This window comes from Mesoplodon bidens (assembly GCF_964165515.1).
Source record: "Mesoplodon bidens genome assembly, chromosome: 7".
Taxonomy (NCBI): domain Eukaryota; kingdom Metazoa; phylum Chordata; class Mammalia; order Artiodactyla; family Ziphiidae; genus Mesoplodon; species Mesoplodon bidens.
The window spans coordinates 38,329,278-38,347,915 of record NC_138164.1 but is presented as its reverse complement, the minus strand read 5'-3'; the positions used below and the strand labels follow the sequence as shown (position 1 = coordinate 38,347,915).

The window sequence follows — 18,638 nt, the reverse complement described above, 5'->3', positions numbered from 1 at the left end:
AGTCCCACCCTGGAGCCCTGGGGGGAGCCACTCACACCTTCCCACCCCCCACCCCCCCAAAGCGAGGTGCCGGGGCTGGAGCCCAAAGGTGGCCAAAGGCAAATAGGCCCCCTCCCGAGACTTGGTGACAAGTTCCAGCCAACACAGTGACCACACCTCTCCCCTCCCCCACCCCTGTTAGTGATGTGTAAGACAGTTTGTTCCCCCACCCTGCCCTGGGGGGCTTCTTCATTAATTTGTAGTTATTTCTCCATTAGCTGACTGGCCTGAGAGGGAAATGACAAACAGTTCCTCTAACCACTTAGAAGAGCCACATTATAGTGAGCTGACCAACCTGAGGTGTGCATTGAATTAACAGGGCTCCATCCCAGAAAGCAGCGCCGCTTGCTGCACCTTAGAGGACGGCGGGAGCAGAGAGCAAACCTGGCCGGCAGGGCAGGAAGGAAGTGACCCAGGCGGTTCAGCCTGCGGTCACCCCCCAGGGCAATAGCATCTCCGAAGAGAAACCTGGCAGGAAAAGGGCAGAGGCCAAAAGCAACAGCAGCTGGTTGGAGGAGTCCCTTAAATGCAGTGACAATGAACAAGGTACGCACGGGGCGGGGGGCGCTCCTGGAGGTTGGATCACCCGCCCTCTGTGGGAAACGGCCCTGGAGGGGACCTGAGGGCCATCCAAGTTGACAAGAGTAGCGTGTGGCGAGCGGGGAGTTTTCTTCATGAGGTCCTTTCAGCCTGCACACTTCCTTATGGAATGGACAGTGAGGCGGGAGCTCGATTTCCTGGGCTGCTCCTCATCACCCAGCCCGCGGCTGGGCAGGAAGGGAAGTCTTGGGTGACCCCGGGCGCTTGTCAGTGCCCTCATTCCAGCCTCAGGCTGTCCCCAGTCGCCCTGTCCCGAGCACCCAGGCCCCCCACGGGTGGGGCCGGGAGCGCACGAAGGGCTGGCTTCTGCCCTCTCTTGCGGCCCTTTGAAGCGACTTGCCATTTGGCGTTTCGTGGGTTAGCCTATTTGCCGGTTGAATGTGGGATGATTAAAATATTAGTGCTTTGAAAACATAATTGGTATATCTTTAAAAACTGAAGCTGCTCCAACGATCAGTGCTAACAATGGGCTTTTCTTTCCTCACCGGCTACAACTGTGTAACGCCCGCTTCTTCTCCCCTGACAGATGTGCTGTGCATGGACGAAGAAATGGATTGGCAGCCTTCGCCCCTGCCGCAGCAATACACCGACAACAGCGAGAAACCATCCGGGAAGCGACCGTGCAAAACCAAGCATTTGATCCCTCAGGAGCCCAGGCGGGGCTTGCCGCTGCCAGGGGACTCCTAGGTGGACAATGCGGATGGCAAGGTACCTCTTGCCCCTGGCTCTCCCCCGCCCCCCGGGCCCATGCAGGCACATCCCGCCTGCCTACTTCTCTGCTTCTGGGGACAAAGCTTTCCTTTTCCTGAACCCCTCCCCCCAAAACGTCCCTGCCCCTTCCTAGGGGACCTGTCTCCTGGGTGGCGGTGAAGTTTCCAGCGAGTAAAAATGCAACCCCTTCCTCGCACCCTGCCTCCCCCAGACAGAGAGGAGGAAAAGTGCTTTCCTCCACTCAGCTTTGTAACTCAGGGAGGAGGCGAACCAGCCGGGTGGAGGAAGGACAGCCTGAAATGTATGCGCTGCCTGGTTTCGTGATAGGTGACCGTCCGGAGATTTTGAAAGCGGCCTGAGCCCAGTTCTGACTATGATCCTTCGCCGGCCAAGCAGGACCAGAAGCCCTTGGACTGTTTGCAGCAATTGTTACCAGCTTCCCAGGCCTCGCAGCTGACATGGTCAAGCTCCCCTCCAGAGACCACCCAGTCCCGCCCGATGCCACCGGAAGCGCGGAGACTTATTGTCAATAAGAATGCGGGCGAGACCCTCCTACAGCAGGCCTCCCGGCTTGACTATGAGGTGAGCATCCTTGTGGGTGCCCCGGATCAGGATCCGCCGGCTGCTGCTCCTTGGGTGGGGGACACACTGGCTGGGGATGGGGGGCGGGTCTCAGAGCCCAGCCCCCTCCACGTGGCGGGCTGGGCTGGGTGTTCCAGCAGGGTGTTTGCGTTGGCTCCCGCTCACACTGCGGGCTCTTTGGTGGCTTGTTCAGTCGTGGTGTGAAAAGAAAGGCAGGCCTCTCTGATGTTCCGTTCCCGTTCAGGCAGGTAGGCTGCTTCGGCCAGTCCGGCTCACTTATCTCTGATATAAAATCTGACCTAACCCAGGGCTTGGCGACCAGGGGAATTTTAATGAGCCCTTTTGGATTCTGAATAGCAAGAAGGAGAGTAGTTATTAGCTCTACTAAGTTGTGCTGTTTGGGGCAGAGTGATGCCCCTGTGGGGTAGCGGGTGGGAAGTGTCTGTGCAGAGTAGGGGTGGGAGTGGGGCAGACCTGAGCAGTCTCTTTCTGAGAGGGCACGGGAGCCGAGGGCTGATGGGCGGGTTGAGCCTTGCACAAAACTCCCTGTCCACACTGCTGTATCCCAACCCAGCACGGCTGATGACAGTGATGGCCTCTATTGCTAGAGCAACATAGAAAGATAACTGATATCTGCCTAAGCCCGTGTGATCTGTAGTAAGTCCTTTCACCCTTTTAACATCTTCACTTGGGAGTAACGAGTACTAGCCCACTCTCGGATGAGGAAACTGAGCCTCAGAGGGGTTAGCTGATACCCGTACAGGTAGCAATCCAGCAGTGCTCCAGAGCCCACCACGCTCCTCAGCAAGACTGGCTCACACTGGAATTGCCCTTTTGACAGTTCAAAACCTCTGTGAGACAGATGACTCTCTCTGCCCTGTGCAGTTCCCCCACCATACTTGTCAGTAGCAATTGTGATGTAATAGCCCACAGGGCAAAGGCATTTTTCTGTGCTGGCATCAGCCCTCTGGGAGTTGAATGGTGACAGTAAAACGCGGTGCAGCAGGCTGAGCGTGGAGGTGTGGCTGAGCACTGGGGTGGCAGGACCCAGGCTGGCCCGGAGCCCTGGCGCCCACACCCTCAGCCAGCTCTGTGCCCCTGTCCCCCGTCTCCCGTCGTGTCCCCCCACCCCGGTCCATAGTGCCGTGAGCCCTTGGAAGTGTGCCTGCCTTGGCCCTAAGGTATGACTGTGGGTGGGAAGTTGGAAGCACTAGGGCTATGCTTAGTTTGGGATGTTTTTTTGTTGTTGTTGTGGGTTGAATGTGCTGTTGTTTCTATCTACACGTCTCTTGGAGACCTCTCCATTAGCTAGAGAGCACTTTGTGGTAGTTAGCGCAGTTACTTGCAGGTGAAGTCCAAGGAGCACCCAGTTGGTTTCCCAAGAGCTGAGAGCGGGCGCCTAGGAGGACAGAGCAGATGTTGCACATAGTGTTGAGCTAGACCCCCCCGTGGTTGAGAAGATAGTCTCCTTGCTTCCAGCAAACGCTGGAGGTGCGGGGGAGACCCCTAACCCCAACTTTTGGGTTAGGGTTGAGAAAGTAGACTCCCGCTTCCAGCAAATGCTGGAGATGGGGGGGCGGGGTGCTGCTGCACCCGCCGTGGAGGGCGGGGCTCCGAGCCCCACCTGTGAGCTTGGCATCATTTCCAGCAGCCTCCCTTTGGGACCAGAGAGGTCAAAAGACCCTCGTTGGTCCTCTAAGACAGTTTCCATTTTGGTTTGGTGGCTCTGAGGCCTGGACCAAGGGGCACTTGATCCATCCTTTTTTAGGCTACCTGGCCTTTGATTGCACAGGAAGCCTTGGGAATGTTTACGGTCGGATTTGTTTTTTTCTTCAAATGTAAATTTCAATATGTAGATTCCACAGATCACCAGTGTTGATGCTGAACATTGTGACAAGTAGATGAACGCTTTCAACTTTGAATCCAACTTTCTGGGATTTCTCTGGGCAGAATTTTAAATGTTGGGATGATGGCCCAGTTGGGAGATGTGGCAGCTTCAACCTTTTCAAATTGAAGGACAGTTTGCTTAAGCAGATAAGGGTGTGGTTTGGGAGGGTTTTCCTGAAGTTTTGTCTTCAGCATTCTTGGTTATTTTCTTCTGCTTAGCCAAAGATACCATGTGCAGTATAAAGGCTGTCTGATCTTTATGTCATGATAATCTGGTTCTGGAAGTTTAGAAACACACTCTGGCTTCAGATCCGCGTTAAATAGATCACTTGTGTGGCCAAAGACCTCAAACCTTTCCCTCCTGGGAAAAAGGCTTCTATTTCTTAGGCTAAAACGCCAGTGTGCAACCACATGCTTGTGCCTTTAGCGGTGATGGTTAAATTTTCTATGAATTGAATGTCATGTTTCTTAAAAAGTTAATGAGGCATTTAATTAACTCACAACGTCGGGCTTATGGCCTTTATGGTTACATTTTCCGGGTAATGGCATTCGGCTTATAGCTGCTGAACAGAGAGCTGTCCGACAAAAGCAGTTTGACTTTGCTCGGGAATGGCTGGGCTGCCCTTCAGACACTCCCGTTTATTTCTAGCGGAGAAAATAGACCAAGGAATTTGTTGCGTCGACAGACTCGCCCCGCTTCTTCACCTTTCAGTTAGAGAAAGTGTTGGTGGCGATGGTTGCCATCCATTTAGAGGCCATCACCCTCCTAGCTAGGAGAGTGTAGTTAGCCCACTTGACCCCCAACAGAGAAGGCCTGTGGGATGCTCGTCACAGCTGGATTGCATCCCTCTAACTGGGGCCCTCTGGGGCCTTTTGAATCTTCCCAGCTGACCAGGTACCAAAGACCTGAGTTATAGGTCTAGTACTTCATGTTGAACTTGGGGTTTAATATCTCTGGGCCTCAGTTTCCAAGTGTTGAATGAGGATAGTACTACCTTCCTTTCCTGCTATCTCCTGGGTTCCTGTGGGTGACAGAAGACGTCCTCATCTGGGGAAATGAGAAGCACTGTGTAAATAGTGGGATCAACGTGGTTGAGTTAGGACAGCCCGTGGCAAAAAGTCTGACCTGGCCGTGGGGCTACTGCTGCCTTTGCTGCCATCTTCCAGGAGAAGAGAGTTGACTTACCCATCAGCTTGGACGGCCTTTCATTTCTAGGTACCCTTGAATCTGCCCTAGTAGTGATGAAGGTTTCCAGGTGAAGGCCATGATTGTCACAGCAAATAAACCCTGGGTTGAGTAAATTGATGTGTGCACAGCAGTTGGTGGCGTTCAGACCTGATCCCAGAGCCACGTGACAGGGCCTCTCCCTGGCTGGGGCACACAACTCATTAGCTTGCAGCCGTCCACTCAAGTCTGGCTAGTGAGGGCCTGCTAAAAGAGCAGCAGCTTCATGCGGTATCCTGGATACCAGGGCTCGGGGCAGGTGGCCTGGGAGCCCAGAGGATTGTGGGCTTTCTGGCAGGTTGGGATGTAAACGGAGAAACGCATTCGTGGGCGTGCCTTTTCTCTTCCTCCTCTTGTTTTGGAAGGGAGCTGCTGCAGTGACCTGAAGTAACAGGGCACCGATGGCCAGGTTTACCAGCATGCCCCATTAGGTTCACGTGGTAAGCAAATGGAACATTCTAGTTTGCTCCCAAGTGAGTGGTCACCTTTGATTGGCGTGTCCTCCAAAGGGCATAAAAGGTTTTACAGAACCCATCTCGCACTTATGGGCGGCTAGAATGACCCCCGTTTTAGGTTTAACAGATGAGTTACCTGAGAGATGTCACAAGGAGGCCTGTTCTGACCCCATCCCATCCCCCCTTACCCAGCAGACCATGTGTTGGGCCACATGCACGTTCTGCCTACTCCCAGCTCTCAGAACCTGACAGCTCTCTGCTGGGCACGACTTACCCAGTATAAACAGTATAACGTGTTTTCTGTTGGCAAATGCTTTCGATGTGTCTGAAAACTTTCTTAAGGTAATAAAACATTGAATAAGTTCCTGCTCTGCTTACTGGGAGTGGTTCATATTAATATTTTAACAAGCCAAAGAAATAAGGTTAATAACAGTGATTCTAATGCACAGTGTTGACACAGAACATCTCCGGGGGCGGGGGTGAACATTTTATTTGATTCTTGAAATGTGGAGGTTGCAGCCTGTGGTGTATCAGGTTTCTGTCATTAACTTGGGGCAGAATCAGTCTAAAATTTTCATATTTACTCGAGAGGGTGGAGTGAGGCAAAATAGAGGGTGGGGTTATTGGAGGCATTTTGTGTCATTCCTCGAGAATGGAGGGAGAGAGCTTCTCTTTAACTCTACTTAACATACAGACAAGAGCATCTGAGGCCCAGGTTCTGATTTGGGGTCTTAACAGGGGGCGCGAGGATGTAGCTGACCTGGGTGTCCCTGCTTCTCTAAGCTGGGGAATGTTCTCCGGCTGATTGAAGCTCTCTTTAAGTGTTGGTCATCCATACTTTTATCTAAACTTGTGTTATCGTCCACTGCCACTGACTGAACAGACCCATCAAGTGAGAATGGTCTGTGCTTGGCAATGTGTCATCTAAGATGTTAGCAGCCGTGACACCTCTGTACTGGTCACTTCGGCCCCTGGGCTGAGGGCTTTCATCGCTATCCGAATGCATCCTCTCAGCAGCCCTGTGGAAGCTTGGAGAAGTTCAAGGGTAACTTGCCCATGGCCAGGCCACTGGTGCAGCAGAGCCTTAGACAACACTGTCTGCATCTCCAAGCCCTTCTCACACACTCTCATGCCCCACCAGGATGCCTGCCACCTCCCCGCGCCATGGTGGGCTTTTGGCCCCAAGGATGTATGCCTTTGAAAGTGGGCACGGCCAAGCTATGGGGATGTCACCCTTACAAGTTTCACTGTATGGTTGTCTGATGGTATCTCCTCTCCTCTCCTCTCCTCTCCCCGTAGGAAGTGGTCTTGTACTGCCTGGAGAACAAGATTTGTGATGTGAACCACCGCGACAACACGGGTTACTGTGCCCTGCACGAGGCTTGTGCAAGAGGTTGGCTCAACATCATACGACACCTCCTTGAATATGGTGCCGATGTCAACTGCAGTGCCCAGGATGGAACCGGGTCAGTGGCGGTGTTGCTCTTGGTGTGGCCCTGCTGGGGCATAGGCAGTGGTTCTCAGGGTGTGCGGGGAACCCCAGAAGGAAAGATGGAGAGTGAGTGCCATGTAAGCACACTGGTGGCGGAGTCCTCTAGAATGGAATCGGACAGATCTTTCTGGCAAATTTACATAGAACTTTAAAACTCTGTGACACTCTTATGGACAGAAGTCCCTGAAAATGTTGAGCCTGCATGAATAATCAGGGGTGTTCTCTTTTAAGACCCTGGACTCTCCACCAGCGTCTGTTGAATCTCACTCTTGAACATATATGTGAGTTGAAAGTTGCAGGAGTACAGACAGGTCCAGTGGCAACTGGCTTGATAGGACCTGCCGTGTCCACCCACATCCCCGGGCCTGACCCCCACTCTGTCCTTGACCTCGGTTTATTGGCCAGAGGCCCAGGTGTGAGTCAGCCCAAGCATCTTCCTGGTTGGACCTGGGATGCCACCACGAGGCAGGGCACTGGGGCTTTCCTGACAGTCATAAAATGAGCAAAACCGTAAGGTATTTGGTGGTTCATGGTTTCCAAATAGCATCCTTTCTGGATGGGACTGCGGACAGTGTTCCTGACCCCAGTGGACACGGACAGGAGGACTCTGTATCCTCCTGAGAACTCGCCCTGCCTGTCGACTGCTTCTGGGCGAGAGGGTTGATCACTCATCTCCAAATTGGTTTCAGGAGAGGTTCCACTTTGCCCCTAGTTTCTTTTACAAACTGCACTTTTTGGGTTTTGTTTGTAATGGTATAACAATGGCTTGTCGTATCTGCTTCCGTGATGCTGGGGTTCTTCCCCCCACCCCGCCGTATGTTACCTTCATACAGTCTGTCACTATTTAAGTTCATTGGAAACGTTTTCATCGTGGCCTGAGTTCCTCCTTGGGCCATGCATTAAGAGAGATTTGCATTGAAGAATGAGGCCTGAGATGGTCCCTTCACCTGTCCCGTAAAGGGTTATGTGTTGAAATAACAGAGTAATTTGTCGCAGCGACCGTACACTCACCTCCTCGGTGAAATAGCGCGCCTATGAGGCTTGGCCGCACACGCTCGATTTTGCCCCGTGTCCTTAGAAGCAAGCGTCGCGTGCACAGGTGTAATCCTCCGCACCTCTCCTAGGCCTCTCCACGATGCTGTCAAGAATGATCATCTCGAAATTGTCCGCTTGCTCCTCTCCTACGGTGCTGATGCTACCCTGGCTACGTACTCAGGTAGAACCATCAAGAAAGTGAACCACAGCGAACTTCTGGAGAAGTTCTTAACAGGTACGGCAGAGGTCAAGACACGGTCTTGTTCAAGCATCTAGACGGTGACTTCACAGCCTTTCACCTGCGTTCCCCCTACCCCCACCCCCCGTTTACTCTAAGTGACCCTTTACCGGGAAAAGCGGCCCAATGTTAGTCTGTCAAAGAAGAGATACATACTTTGAGTTTTGCAAGGTGGGGGGCTGGAAAACTCTTAGCTAGCCAGGCTAGCTTTTGTTTGGCAGGCTGGGGCGGTGAGGCGGGCAGTCCCTCAGGAAGGCGGGTGGACGCGTGGGGAGGTTTCAGTCAGATACCTGGAGGCGTGTGCAGTGGGACTTGTCAGGAGGTGACACCAGCCCCAGCGTGAGATGTTCCCGAACTCCAGCAGCATTTGCCTCTTACCAGCAGGTGTTATCTTGTTTCTCTTTCTCTCTCTCTCTCTCCCCCTCTCTCTGCAGACTGTTTAAATAACCTGCAGGCTCCTGACGACGGTAGCCCCGGTTGCTCTTCGGAGTTCTCTGGCAGCTGTGTGTGTGGTGAGCAGCCTTGTTCGTTTCAGCTGGGCTTGTGGGGGTGGGGGTGGGGGTGATGCTGTGAGCAGGACTTGCTTGGGAAAGAATTTTTCCAGGGTCCTTTTTGGAGAACAGCTGGAATCTTGCTCCAGCTTACTGACCTCTCTCTTGTTTGCCGCCCCCCCCCCCCGGTTAGAACCAGATGATGAAAGTGGTTACGATGTTTTAGCAAATCCCCCACGACCGGAGGACCAGGATGACAGCAACGAGGCCTATGGTGACCTATTGGAGTTTGAATTTTCCGAAGACCCCGTTTTGTCGTGTTATAACGTCCAGGTGTCCGTCGCTCAGGGGTGAGCGTGGCCAGCATGTGGTCGAGAGCCAGCCCAGCTGTTCTGTGGGGTGGCAGGAGTTAGAAATCCCCTTCAGCAGATGAGGGTGGCTGGGTTGGGGGGTGAGTGAATCCCTCACCAAGTGTCCACCGACCTCACATAATGCAGTGGAACTTTTCCAGAAAAGTTTGTGGGGTGGGAGGGCTCCCCAGCCAACTGCCCTCATTGGAACACACCCCTAGAGCCCAAAGGACACGGGAGTCAGCGACTGCAATTGCACAGTTTCAGTCAGTAAACTCTTGGGGAAGGGATCCACCCCAAACGGCTACCATAGGGGCCGTCCAAGGCGCGTGAGGTCCACGGGACGATACTGATGTGTACCGTCTTCTCGTATAAGATTAGAGAAAGCCGTATGTGGCACCTGGGATCTTATGTGTCTTCAGATTTGCTTAGATCGAGTCTTGTCCCCACAGTCGGGCCACTGTGCCCCATGACCAACCCTTTGGAGTGAACACATCAGGAGACCTTGCTCTGCTGTGTGTTGACCCCGGTGCTTAAGGAGTAGCATCCTCCTTGGACTCTGAGGCTGGGAACGTGTCTGCCTTTGTGGTGACATTCTATTCGGGATAGAGATGATAAAGCGTGGCAGGGTATCAGGAAGGATTGTACCACCTCCCTTCTCGAAAAAGCCTCACTCCCGGCAGCATTGAGGGGCGGGTTGGAGGTGTGGGAGAGGCAAGGAAAGCTAGGTGACCTCGAGTGTTTCTCATGCTCTCTCCGTGAGGGCCGGAGGAGAGGAGAGGTCAAAGAGGTGTTTGCCATCTCCCTTGGGTTGGCATACAGACTGGTTTTCCCCAGTGACTAGAACGGGGTGCACTTACTTGGAGAGGGGTGACCTGAGTTGTGGCCAGAGCCAAGGCAGCACTGGGGTGGCCTGCAACGAGGCTCGTTCAGGGGCGCTGCTCCTGCTTTTGTCTAAGTTGGCTGATCCGCCCTAGGTGGTCTCTTAACACATGCACATGAGTCCAGAGTTCCCCCGCTAGAAGTAGATCTTCCGGGCTTCCCTGGTGGCACAGTGGTTAAGAATCCGCCTGCCAGTTCAGGGGACACAGGTTCGAGCCCTGGTCCGGGAAGATCCCACATGCCACGGAGCAACTAAGCCCGTGCGCCACAGCTACTGAGCCTGCACTCTAGAGCCCGTGAGCCACAACTAGAGAAAGCCCGTGCGCAGCAACAGGCCTAACGCAGCCAAAAATAAATAAATAAATAAAATTAAAGAAAAAAAGAAGAAGAAGTAGATCTTCTGAGGACAGTGAGAAGTGGGGTGGGGGTGGGGTAATCAAAGTGGAAGGAGCAGGCCCTTTCACCGCCAGGAGACGGGTAGTTCATAGTTGGGAGCGCCTCTAATTTTGCCGGAAACTCAAACCACTGTCCTTTCTCTGGTGTAGGCGTCGTAACTGGCTGTTGCTCTCAGACCTGCTCAAGAAACTGCAAATGTCCTCCTGCATATTCCGCTGCAATTTCCCAAATGTGGAAATTGTCACCATCGCAGAGGCCGAGTTCTGCTGGCAAGTGTCAGCAAGTCTCTTATTCTGTTGCCCCAAAGACCTGGAGTCCTTTAATCCGGAAAGTAAGGAGCTCTTAGATCTGGTGGAGTTCACGAACGAGCTTCAGACTCTCCTGGGCTCATCCGTGGAGTGGATCCTCCCCAGAGACCTGGACTCAGACGACGACTGGTGAGCTCGCCGGGGCCCGCCGTGTACAGTGTTTCATGGTGTTAATCCTTGTGCATATGTGTCCTAATACGACTATTTCTGTAAAGAAAGGACACTATGAGACACGACTCCAGTCAGAAGGACTTCAAAACATGTTTTTTTCTTTTTAAAATTTTAAGTCAGTTTTTATGAAGTTGTTAATAAAGTTTCTTTACTTTTCAGTGTACACATGCTTTGGAATATGTTTGTTTTTACTCGGAACAATTGTTTCTTTTCTTTTTTAAGGAGAAAAAAAAAAGGCAAAGGAGCTCCACACTTTGACTTAATTTCATACAAAGCTCCGACGACAGAGGCCATAACTGTTGAGAGTTGCTTTTGGGGCAAATCAAACCAGTAAAATTTTAAACTCTTTCTCCATATTAAAGGGATTGAATAAATTGGCCACTTTGGTGCACCTGTGTCCTGCGAATTGTCCAATTGGAGATGGAGGTTTAGAAAGTGAGTTTCAGTCTTGTTTAAGTCTCTTCCCATCAGACTGGTCTCGTGATTTCCTACACACCATGTTACTTCCTGTCTACCTTTCCTTGGTGTTGTTCATGCCTGGATTGTCTCCTGTACCTGCTCAAACCTTGGTCCATTCTCATTTGTACCATGGAAGTTTGTCATGCCGGATACTGTCAGAACTAATTTTACTTAAGTTTGCGTTAAGGTGCAAAGCACACGTTTTGTATATTTTCTGTTTTTTGTGTTTGTCTATATTTTATGGTTTCGCTTCAAGAAATATTATGGGAAGGGAAATAGCAAGATGTAAAGAGCAAAAAAGTCATCATTCTCTTTCAATTGTTAGAACATCTATCTGAAATCATAATTATGATGCACTGTGGTATGTGTTAAAATAGGAAATACATGTAACGTCCCGTAGGAGCAGCAAACTCAGTGGTGTTGGTGAGGGTGTGTCATGGAAGTAATCACAAAGCAGGTGACTGTTGGTTGGGGTCCTGAAACATTAGTGTGCCTTCCCTGTGTCCAGTAGTGGTCTGGAGGGGTCAGGAAGCCTGCCTTTGACTTTGAGGGAACCAGAGGGTTTGAGGTCCTCTCTCTTCTATTGCTCTAGTACACTGCATAGCAGCAGTATACTGGGTTTATAGTTGACGTTTAAATCGCTGATTGATCATTAAGATTGGGATGTATCTGTGGAAATGAAAATAGGAAGAGTCGTATGCTTTTTATTTTATTTTTTTTCCTATATCTGAAAAGGTATGTAGTACTTTGCTGAGTGGTTGGCAATAAAGTTTGCAGTATTCAGTGTATTCAGTTTTAGTATCTAAATAGAATTAAACTGTTGCTGTAAACTGGAATAGCACTTTGTTACTGACAAGTTTTAGAATGCATCTGTTTGTCAATTACCTGTTTGGGAAGATTGTAGTTAATGATTTTGAGAATGTGGCTATAAACTTCCAACTGACTCAAGAAAAGCAAATAAGTCAAGATTGACAAATGTATAGGCTCTTCATCTTATTGTGTGTGTGGGTTTTTTTTTTCCTTTTAGTTATTTGTCAAGGTATAAAGAATTCTATCACACTTAAGACAAGTTAAGTAAACTTCACGGGGTGTATTCTGTCATGGCATGGAGCCGATCCCATGGCCTAGATCTTAAAGGTGATTTTATGTTTAAACTTTCATGAAAACATATGTGATTGAAACACATTAATATATTGATACAGAGGGCAGTTAATTTTTGTCTTTTTTTTGTGTGTGTGTGGTACTGTTGTGGCCTCTCCCATTGCGGAGCACAGGCTCTGGACGCACAGGCTCAGCGGCCATGGCTCACGGGCCTAGCCGCTCCGCGGCATGTGGGATCTTCCCGGACCGGGGCACGAACCCATGTCCCCTGCATTGGCAGGCGGACTCTCAACCACTGCGCCACCAGGGAAGCCCTAATTTTTGTCTTTTGATACATGTGAGCGCAGCTTTCATTTTGCTGAAAGAATGTGACCAGTTTTCAGTTTGCGATTCTACCATTTAGTAAAGATAGTCCACTTAATTTTAGAAATAGATTTAATATATAATACCTAATAATACTTTTATGAATGTTTTTTTACTGAAAACTTTTATTGTAATACTCTGAAGAAACTATGCCATTCTAGTCTTCAAGACTTAAATGAATCAAGTGTTTATTAGCTGTTGTAGTTTTTAAACTAATAAAAGTCAGTACATCAGCAATTTGTAAATACAGTTTTTAAAATAATGCCTTAACAACTTTACAGTGGTTATAATGACTGTATTTAGGCCTAAAGTTAGTTAATAATTTGACATGAAGGCTTTTTAATAGTTTGATGGTGCAGATCAGGGATAGGTAAACTCTGGCTGGTGGGCCAGATGCAGCCCGTCGCCTGGCTTTGTAAAGGAAGTTTTTCTGGAACATAGTCGCACCCGTTGTTTACATGGTAGTTATGGCTCCTTTCACCCTACACCAGTGGGGCAGAGTAGTTGCAACAGTAACTGTACAGCCCACAAATCTGGAAATGTTTAAATTTAGATTTTAAAAATTGAAAAATTCTTTGAGCCTATACAGGGCAAGTGCATTGACCCCTGAGGTAGAAAACAGTCAGGAACTTGGGTGCGGAAGCCAAATGGCCTAGGTTCAAATCCCCTTTCTCCCATTTCATAGCTAGTGACCATGGGCAAATCACTTAACCTCTATGCCTCCTTATGAGGTTTAAATGCACTTATTTGTATAAATAGTGCCTGGCACATACTAAGCGCTGTGTAAGTGATTGCTGTTGTTTCTGCTTGGAGTTTTAATAAGTTATTGTTAATAGAAAAATGACACTAATGATTTTCCTTTTAGAGTAACAAAGGCACTTTGAGTCTTTTACTTTTTCAGAAATGTAATAAGACTTTTTTCATTGACAGTCAGTGTTCCCTGTTACCAAAATTTACTTTATGAATATAAAGAATTGAATGTCTTCAGGACAGTACTTTTGCTTAAATGTCAAACCATTATTTTCCCAAGGTACATCAAACTGGCTCTGCATAGCCCAGGCCTCTAAAGCTTGTGTGCACACCCTAGGTAGCATGTGAGATACATTTTGTAAATATAGTTTTTTAAATAATGCTTGAGACTTCCCTGGCGGTCCAGCAGTTAACACTATGTGCTCCCAATGTAGGGGGCTTGGGTTCGATCCCTGCTCAAGGAACTAGATCCCAAGTGCCTGCCATAACTAAGAGCCCACATGCCACAACTAAAAGATCCGGCATGCTGCAATTAAAGACTGGCACAGCCAAACAAACAAACAAACAAATAAATAAATAAATCTTTATAAAAAATAAGTAAAATAAAATAATGCCTTAGGAGTTAGGAAAAGAAAATATTAGAACATTTTTACCTTTGTATTATTTTTAAAAATCTGTGTAGTTTATCATGTACATAAATTATAGGTATGGAACTTTGTGTATATAATTTGTTAATAAATAAGATGCATATTAAAAAGTTTTCTTATGGTTTGCCCAGTCAGGTGTTTGGAGGCCATTGGAGGACAGGATGATGAAATATAGGGCCTCAGCAAAGATAGAATTTAGAACCAATTCCCTGACTTAGAAGATAAGGAAAATAATTCATAGACTGTAATTGAGTTGTCCAACTTTGCATAAGTGTTCAGAAACAGGAAATGCAGTGGCTAGAATCTAATCACTGACCAAGCAGAATCTGGGTCACTGGACTCGTAAACCAGAAGTGACTGTTGAATTTCTCAGGTTGATGCTCCTGGCATATATGCTTGATCTGTGTGTGTGTGTAAATCTCTGACAGAATAAGCCATACTCAGGCACACCCTGTTTCCTTATTCAAGCATCTTAATTTCATCCCATTAAATCTTTGAAGTATCCGACTACCAGAAGGCATGAAGAAACCTGGGCTGAGAGTCCTCATTCCAGGAGACGTGATCTTGACTGCATGGCTGGTTTGAGGCGCATCACTCTGAACTGCAACACGCTCATTGGTGACCTGGGTGCAAGTGCTTTGGCAGAATCTCTTAGTGAGGATTTATGGCTTAGAGGGAAATTCTAAAATTGAAAATATTGAATTTTTAATATGAAATATGCTTAGCTTTTGGCATGATACTATTGTGATAGGATTTTTTAAAGCCTCATTTTACTGATAGCTTTTATTTTGCTTTTCAACTTTCTCTCAGAGTTGCATATATCCTTTACAGAAAATACAGAGTAACAAGAGAACAATTACCTATAATTTTAATACCCAGATATAATCACTGTTCATTTTGGTGTATATACTTTCAGTCTTTTTTTTTCTACAAATATATATGTACACTTAGGGATTACAAAAATAGAATTGTAGTATACTTGCTATTTCATATGCCTGCTTTTTTCACTTAATGATGTATCATGTAGTATTGCGTCGTATTGATGTCCCATAGTTTAATCAATTCTTTGCAATTCTATTTAGACAGTTTGCTTTTCCCTGTCAGAAACAATGTGAATACGTTGTATATACATCTCTGTGTGCATCGGGATTACTTCTGTAGAATAAGGTACTACAAGTGGAATGACTAAGTGTGACCTATTTTTAAGACATTTGATACACATGGCCAAATTACCACCCAGAAAGGCTATGCCAATTTGTAGTCCACCCCAACAGTAGATGGGAAGCCTGCCTCTCACAAACACTGGCCTGTAGCACTTGTAAAAAAATGTGAAACTACAAAAATGAGTACCTCTCCATTTTCTATGCAAGTGGGATTACTCCAAATTTTATAACTTTTTTCAATTAATTTAGTATGAGCATTTTAGCAAGTCAGTAAATTTGCATCTCCTACATCATTTTTTGTGATTGTTCAGTATTCCATTATATGAATATGCCACAGTGCACATAGCTTATCCATTCTTGTATATAAGCTTTGTCCAGTTTTTCAGTTACAAATAGTACTCTGATATATATCCTTACCTATATCTCTGACTATTTCTTCTGGTTAAATTCTTAGAAAGAGAGTTTTTGGATCCAAAGGGTATAGACATTATTTAAAGGCTTTTCTTACAGAATCTTGGCTTCATCTGATAGGAGAATAACCACATTTTGTTTTATTTTGTATTCATCTGATTGACTGGTGAGGTTTACTGGCTGTTTGTATTAATTTGGCTATTTGGTTAATTATACCCTGTGTCCATTCTTCTGTAGTGAGAGTTTGTAAGGGTTGTATCATATCCTGTCAGATCCGTATGTCTGACTTGCTATTTCTGTGTGTCATGGGGGTGTTGAAAGACTCCAGTTATTTTAATGTGATGGTCCACACAACACTTAAACAAAAGACTCATGATAGTTTCCTTTCATGTAATATTTTTTAATCCCTGCGCTTTAGTGATGATCCCTTTGGTTTAAATGAGTAGGTTGTTCAGCCCCAGAACTACTAGAATTCATGATCAGTTTTTCTGGTTTTTGTCTGACCTTTTACTGCGAGGGTTCTTGACCATCCTACTTTCATGATAGGTTTTTAGTATGCTCTATTCACACATTGTTGAAAGTTTTTATTATTTGTATCCTCTTAGACTTGTCTTTTTTCCTCTAAAACTAACAGTTATTACATTTCTTCTATTTTGTTTTCCCCTTTGAACTAGTTTCAAGTGTGATTTGGAGCTGAAGATCATGATCAAAAGAATGCAGTGCATTTCTGAGCTCCACCAGGTTTTGCTTGTGAGGTTTACATGCCCCTGCCGCCCTTGCTAATTATGAACTGAGATTCATTTTGTGATGCTTTTTGCTCATAGGTTATATACAGTTATTCTTCAGTTCTGTAATTGTAAAATCTGTTGTCTGATCTATTGGTACTAAAGCCAGGGTTATCATTGCACATCCAAGAAGAGGTTTTTAAATTGGATTATGCATTATGTGTGTGCGTATATGTCTCTGTTTTTTTCCATACCCAAAATTACAAACCTGCCATGACTTGTCTTGTGCAGGACTCTTCCACACGTGAGAAAATGAGAGTTGTCTATATGTTAAATCTGTAGAGTTAGCAAGTGACCTTTTGTCTTTCATCGAAAGCACTTGACCTGCAGCAGTGCGGCCTCACCAGTGAAGGAGCAAAGGCTCTACTAAAGGCCCTTGAAACCAACAGAACTCTGCTCGTTCTGGATATAAGAAAAAATCTGCTGGTTGGTATGTGGTCACTTTTTTAAAATTGATAAACACATAGCAAAACAAAAAGAATTTGTTCAGGTATTGACAGTTTTTTAAAACTTAATGTGTTTAACTTTCCTCATCATATCCAGTTGGCCCTTGAACAACGTGGGTTTAGGGGTGTCGACCCCTACGCAGTTGAAGATCTGGGTATAAGTTTATAGTCAGTGGTTCCACATCTGTGGATTCAACCAACCTCGGATCATGTAGGACGATAGTACCTATTTATTGAAAACTATGCGTGTGTCAGTGGACCCGTGAGGTTCAAACCCATGTTGTTCAAGCTTCAACTGTACTTTTCTAGTGTTGCACTTCCCTTATGTTTTTAGCAGCTACTGTACTAATTAAAGTGAATTATACTTGTCAATTTTTCTTATCTCTACTCTGAATAGAGGTGAACCTAGATACTAAGGCTGCTTCCACCAAGACCATTCTTTCTTTCCTTTGCAACCTCTGAATTCTTGCCAGGAGTACTTTATTCATTTGTCAGATTCACAAGTAATTTTGTAATCATCTTCTGTGTGCCAGATACGGGTTTACGGACTAGGGATAAAGCAGTGAACCAGACAGACAAAAGTCTTGCCCTCATGGAGCTTACATTCTAGTGAAGGAGATCAGATAGAAATGAGTAAACAGATAAGTCATGTAACTTTAGAGAGTAGGAAGTGCAAAAGTATCTTAATGTAAGGAGAGTGAGGGAGAGCAGGTAGGACTCCATTGGATAGGTTTGTTAGGGGACAGCTTCACTGGAGAAGTGGCATTTGAACGGAGACCTGAATGAAGAGAGGAGCAAGCCATGGAAGATGTGGAGTAAGCACATTCCAGGACAAGGAGGCAATGAGTATGTAGGCATGTAGGTGGGTGGAGTATTTAAGGAAAAGCAAGGAGGCCAATCTGGGCAGAGTACCGAGTGAAGAAGAGTGTGGTAGGACATGAGGTCAAGGAGCTAGCCAGGGGTCTGCTCTTGTAAAGTCTTGAAGGCCAGAGTAAAGATGTGGATTATTCTAAATGAGTAGAGGGGTTTGAACTGGAAAAAGGCATGATCCAAATCGTATCTGAATAAGGTGACCTGGTATAGAGAAGGGACTTGGGAGGATAAAGAAGAGGAACAGGGGTCTTCCCTGGTGGCGCAGTGGTTGAGAATCCGCCTGCCGATGCAGGGGACGCGGGTTCGTGCCCCGGTCCAGGAAGATCCCACATGCCGCGGAGCGACTGGGCCCGTGAGCCATGGCCGCTGAGCCTGCGCGTCCGGAGCCTGTGCTCCGCAACGGGAGAGGCCACAACAGTGAGAGGCCCGTGTACCGCAAAAAAAAAAAAAAAAAGAAAAAAGAAGAGGAACAGGGAGACCAGTTAGGAGACTATCACAGTGCTCCAAATAAGAGATGTTTATGGCCTAGGTTAGGTTGGAAGTTTGCAGCAAGTGAAAAGTGGTTGAATTCAGGTTGTGTTTTGAGGGTGTAGCTATCAAGACCTGCAGATAGATGTGAGGTATGAAGGAAATAGTAACACGGAGACAAGTCGTTGATGATTATGTGTGCAACTGGGTAGTATCCCTTAGAAGAAGGGGGCTGATGGGAGGAGCAGCTTTTGAGGGAATATCAGGACTTGGTTTGTTATCTTGGATGCCCTGGTTTGATATCTTAGAT

At 47.2% G+C, this 18,638-nt stretch overlaps 1 protein-coding gene across 1 annotated transcript in view; it reads left to right on the top strand.

Moving 5' to 3' along the window:
- Positions 1-18,638, top strand: part of LOC308620764 (BCL-6 corepressor-like) — a gene marked incomplete at its 3' end in the record, with an annotated part of 48,354 nt that overhangs the window by 7,698 nt on the left and 22,018 nt on the right. Inside the window, exons 4-6 of the mRNA XM_081240675.1 lie at positions 1,166-1,347; positions 8,949-9,105; positions 10,533-10,652. Of these exons, the coding sequence (XP_081096801.1) occupies positions 1,166-1,347; positions 8,949-9,105; positions 10,533-10,652 (459 nt within the window). The remainder of the gene's footprint in view (positions 1-1,165; positions 1,348-8,948; positions 9,106-10,532; positions 10,653-18,638) is intronic.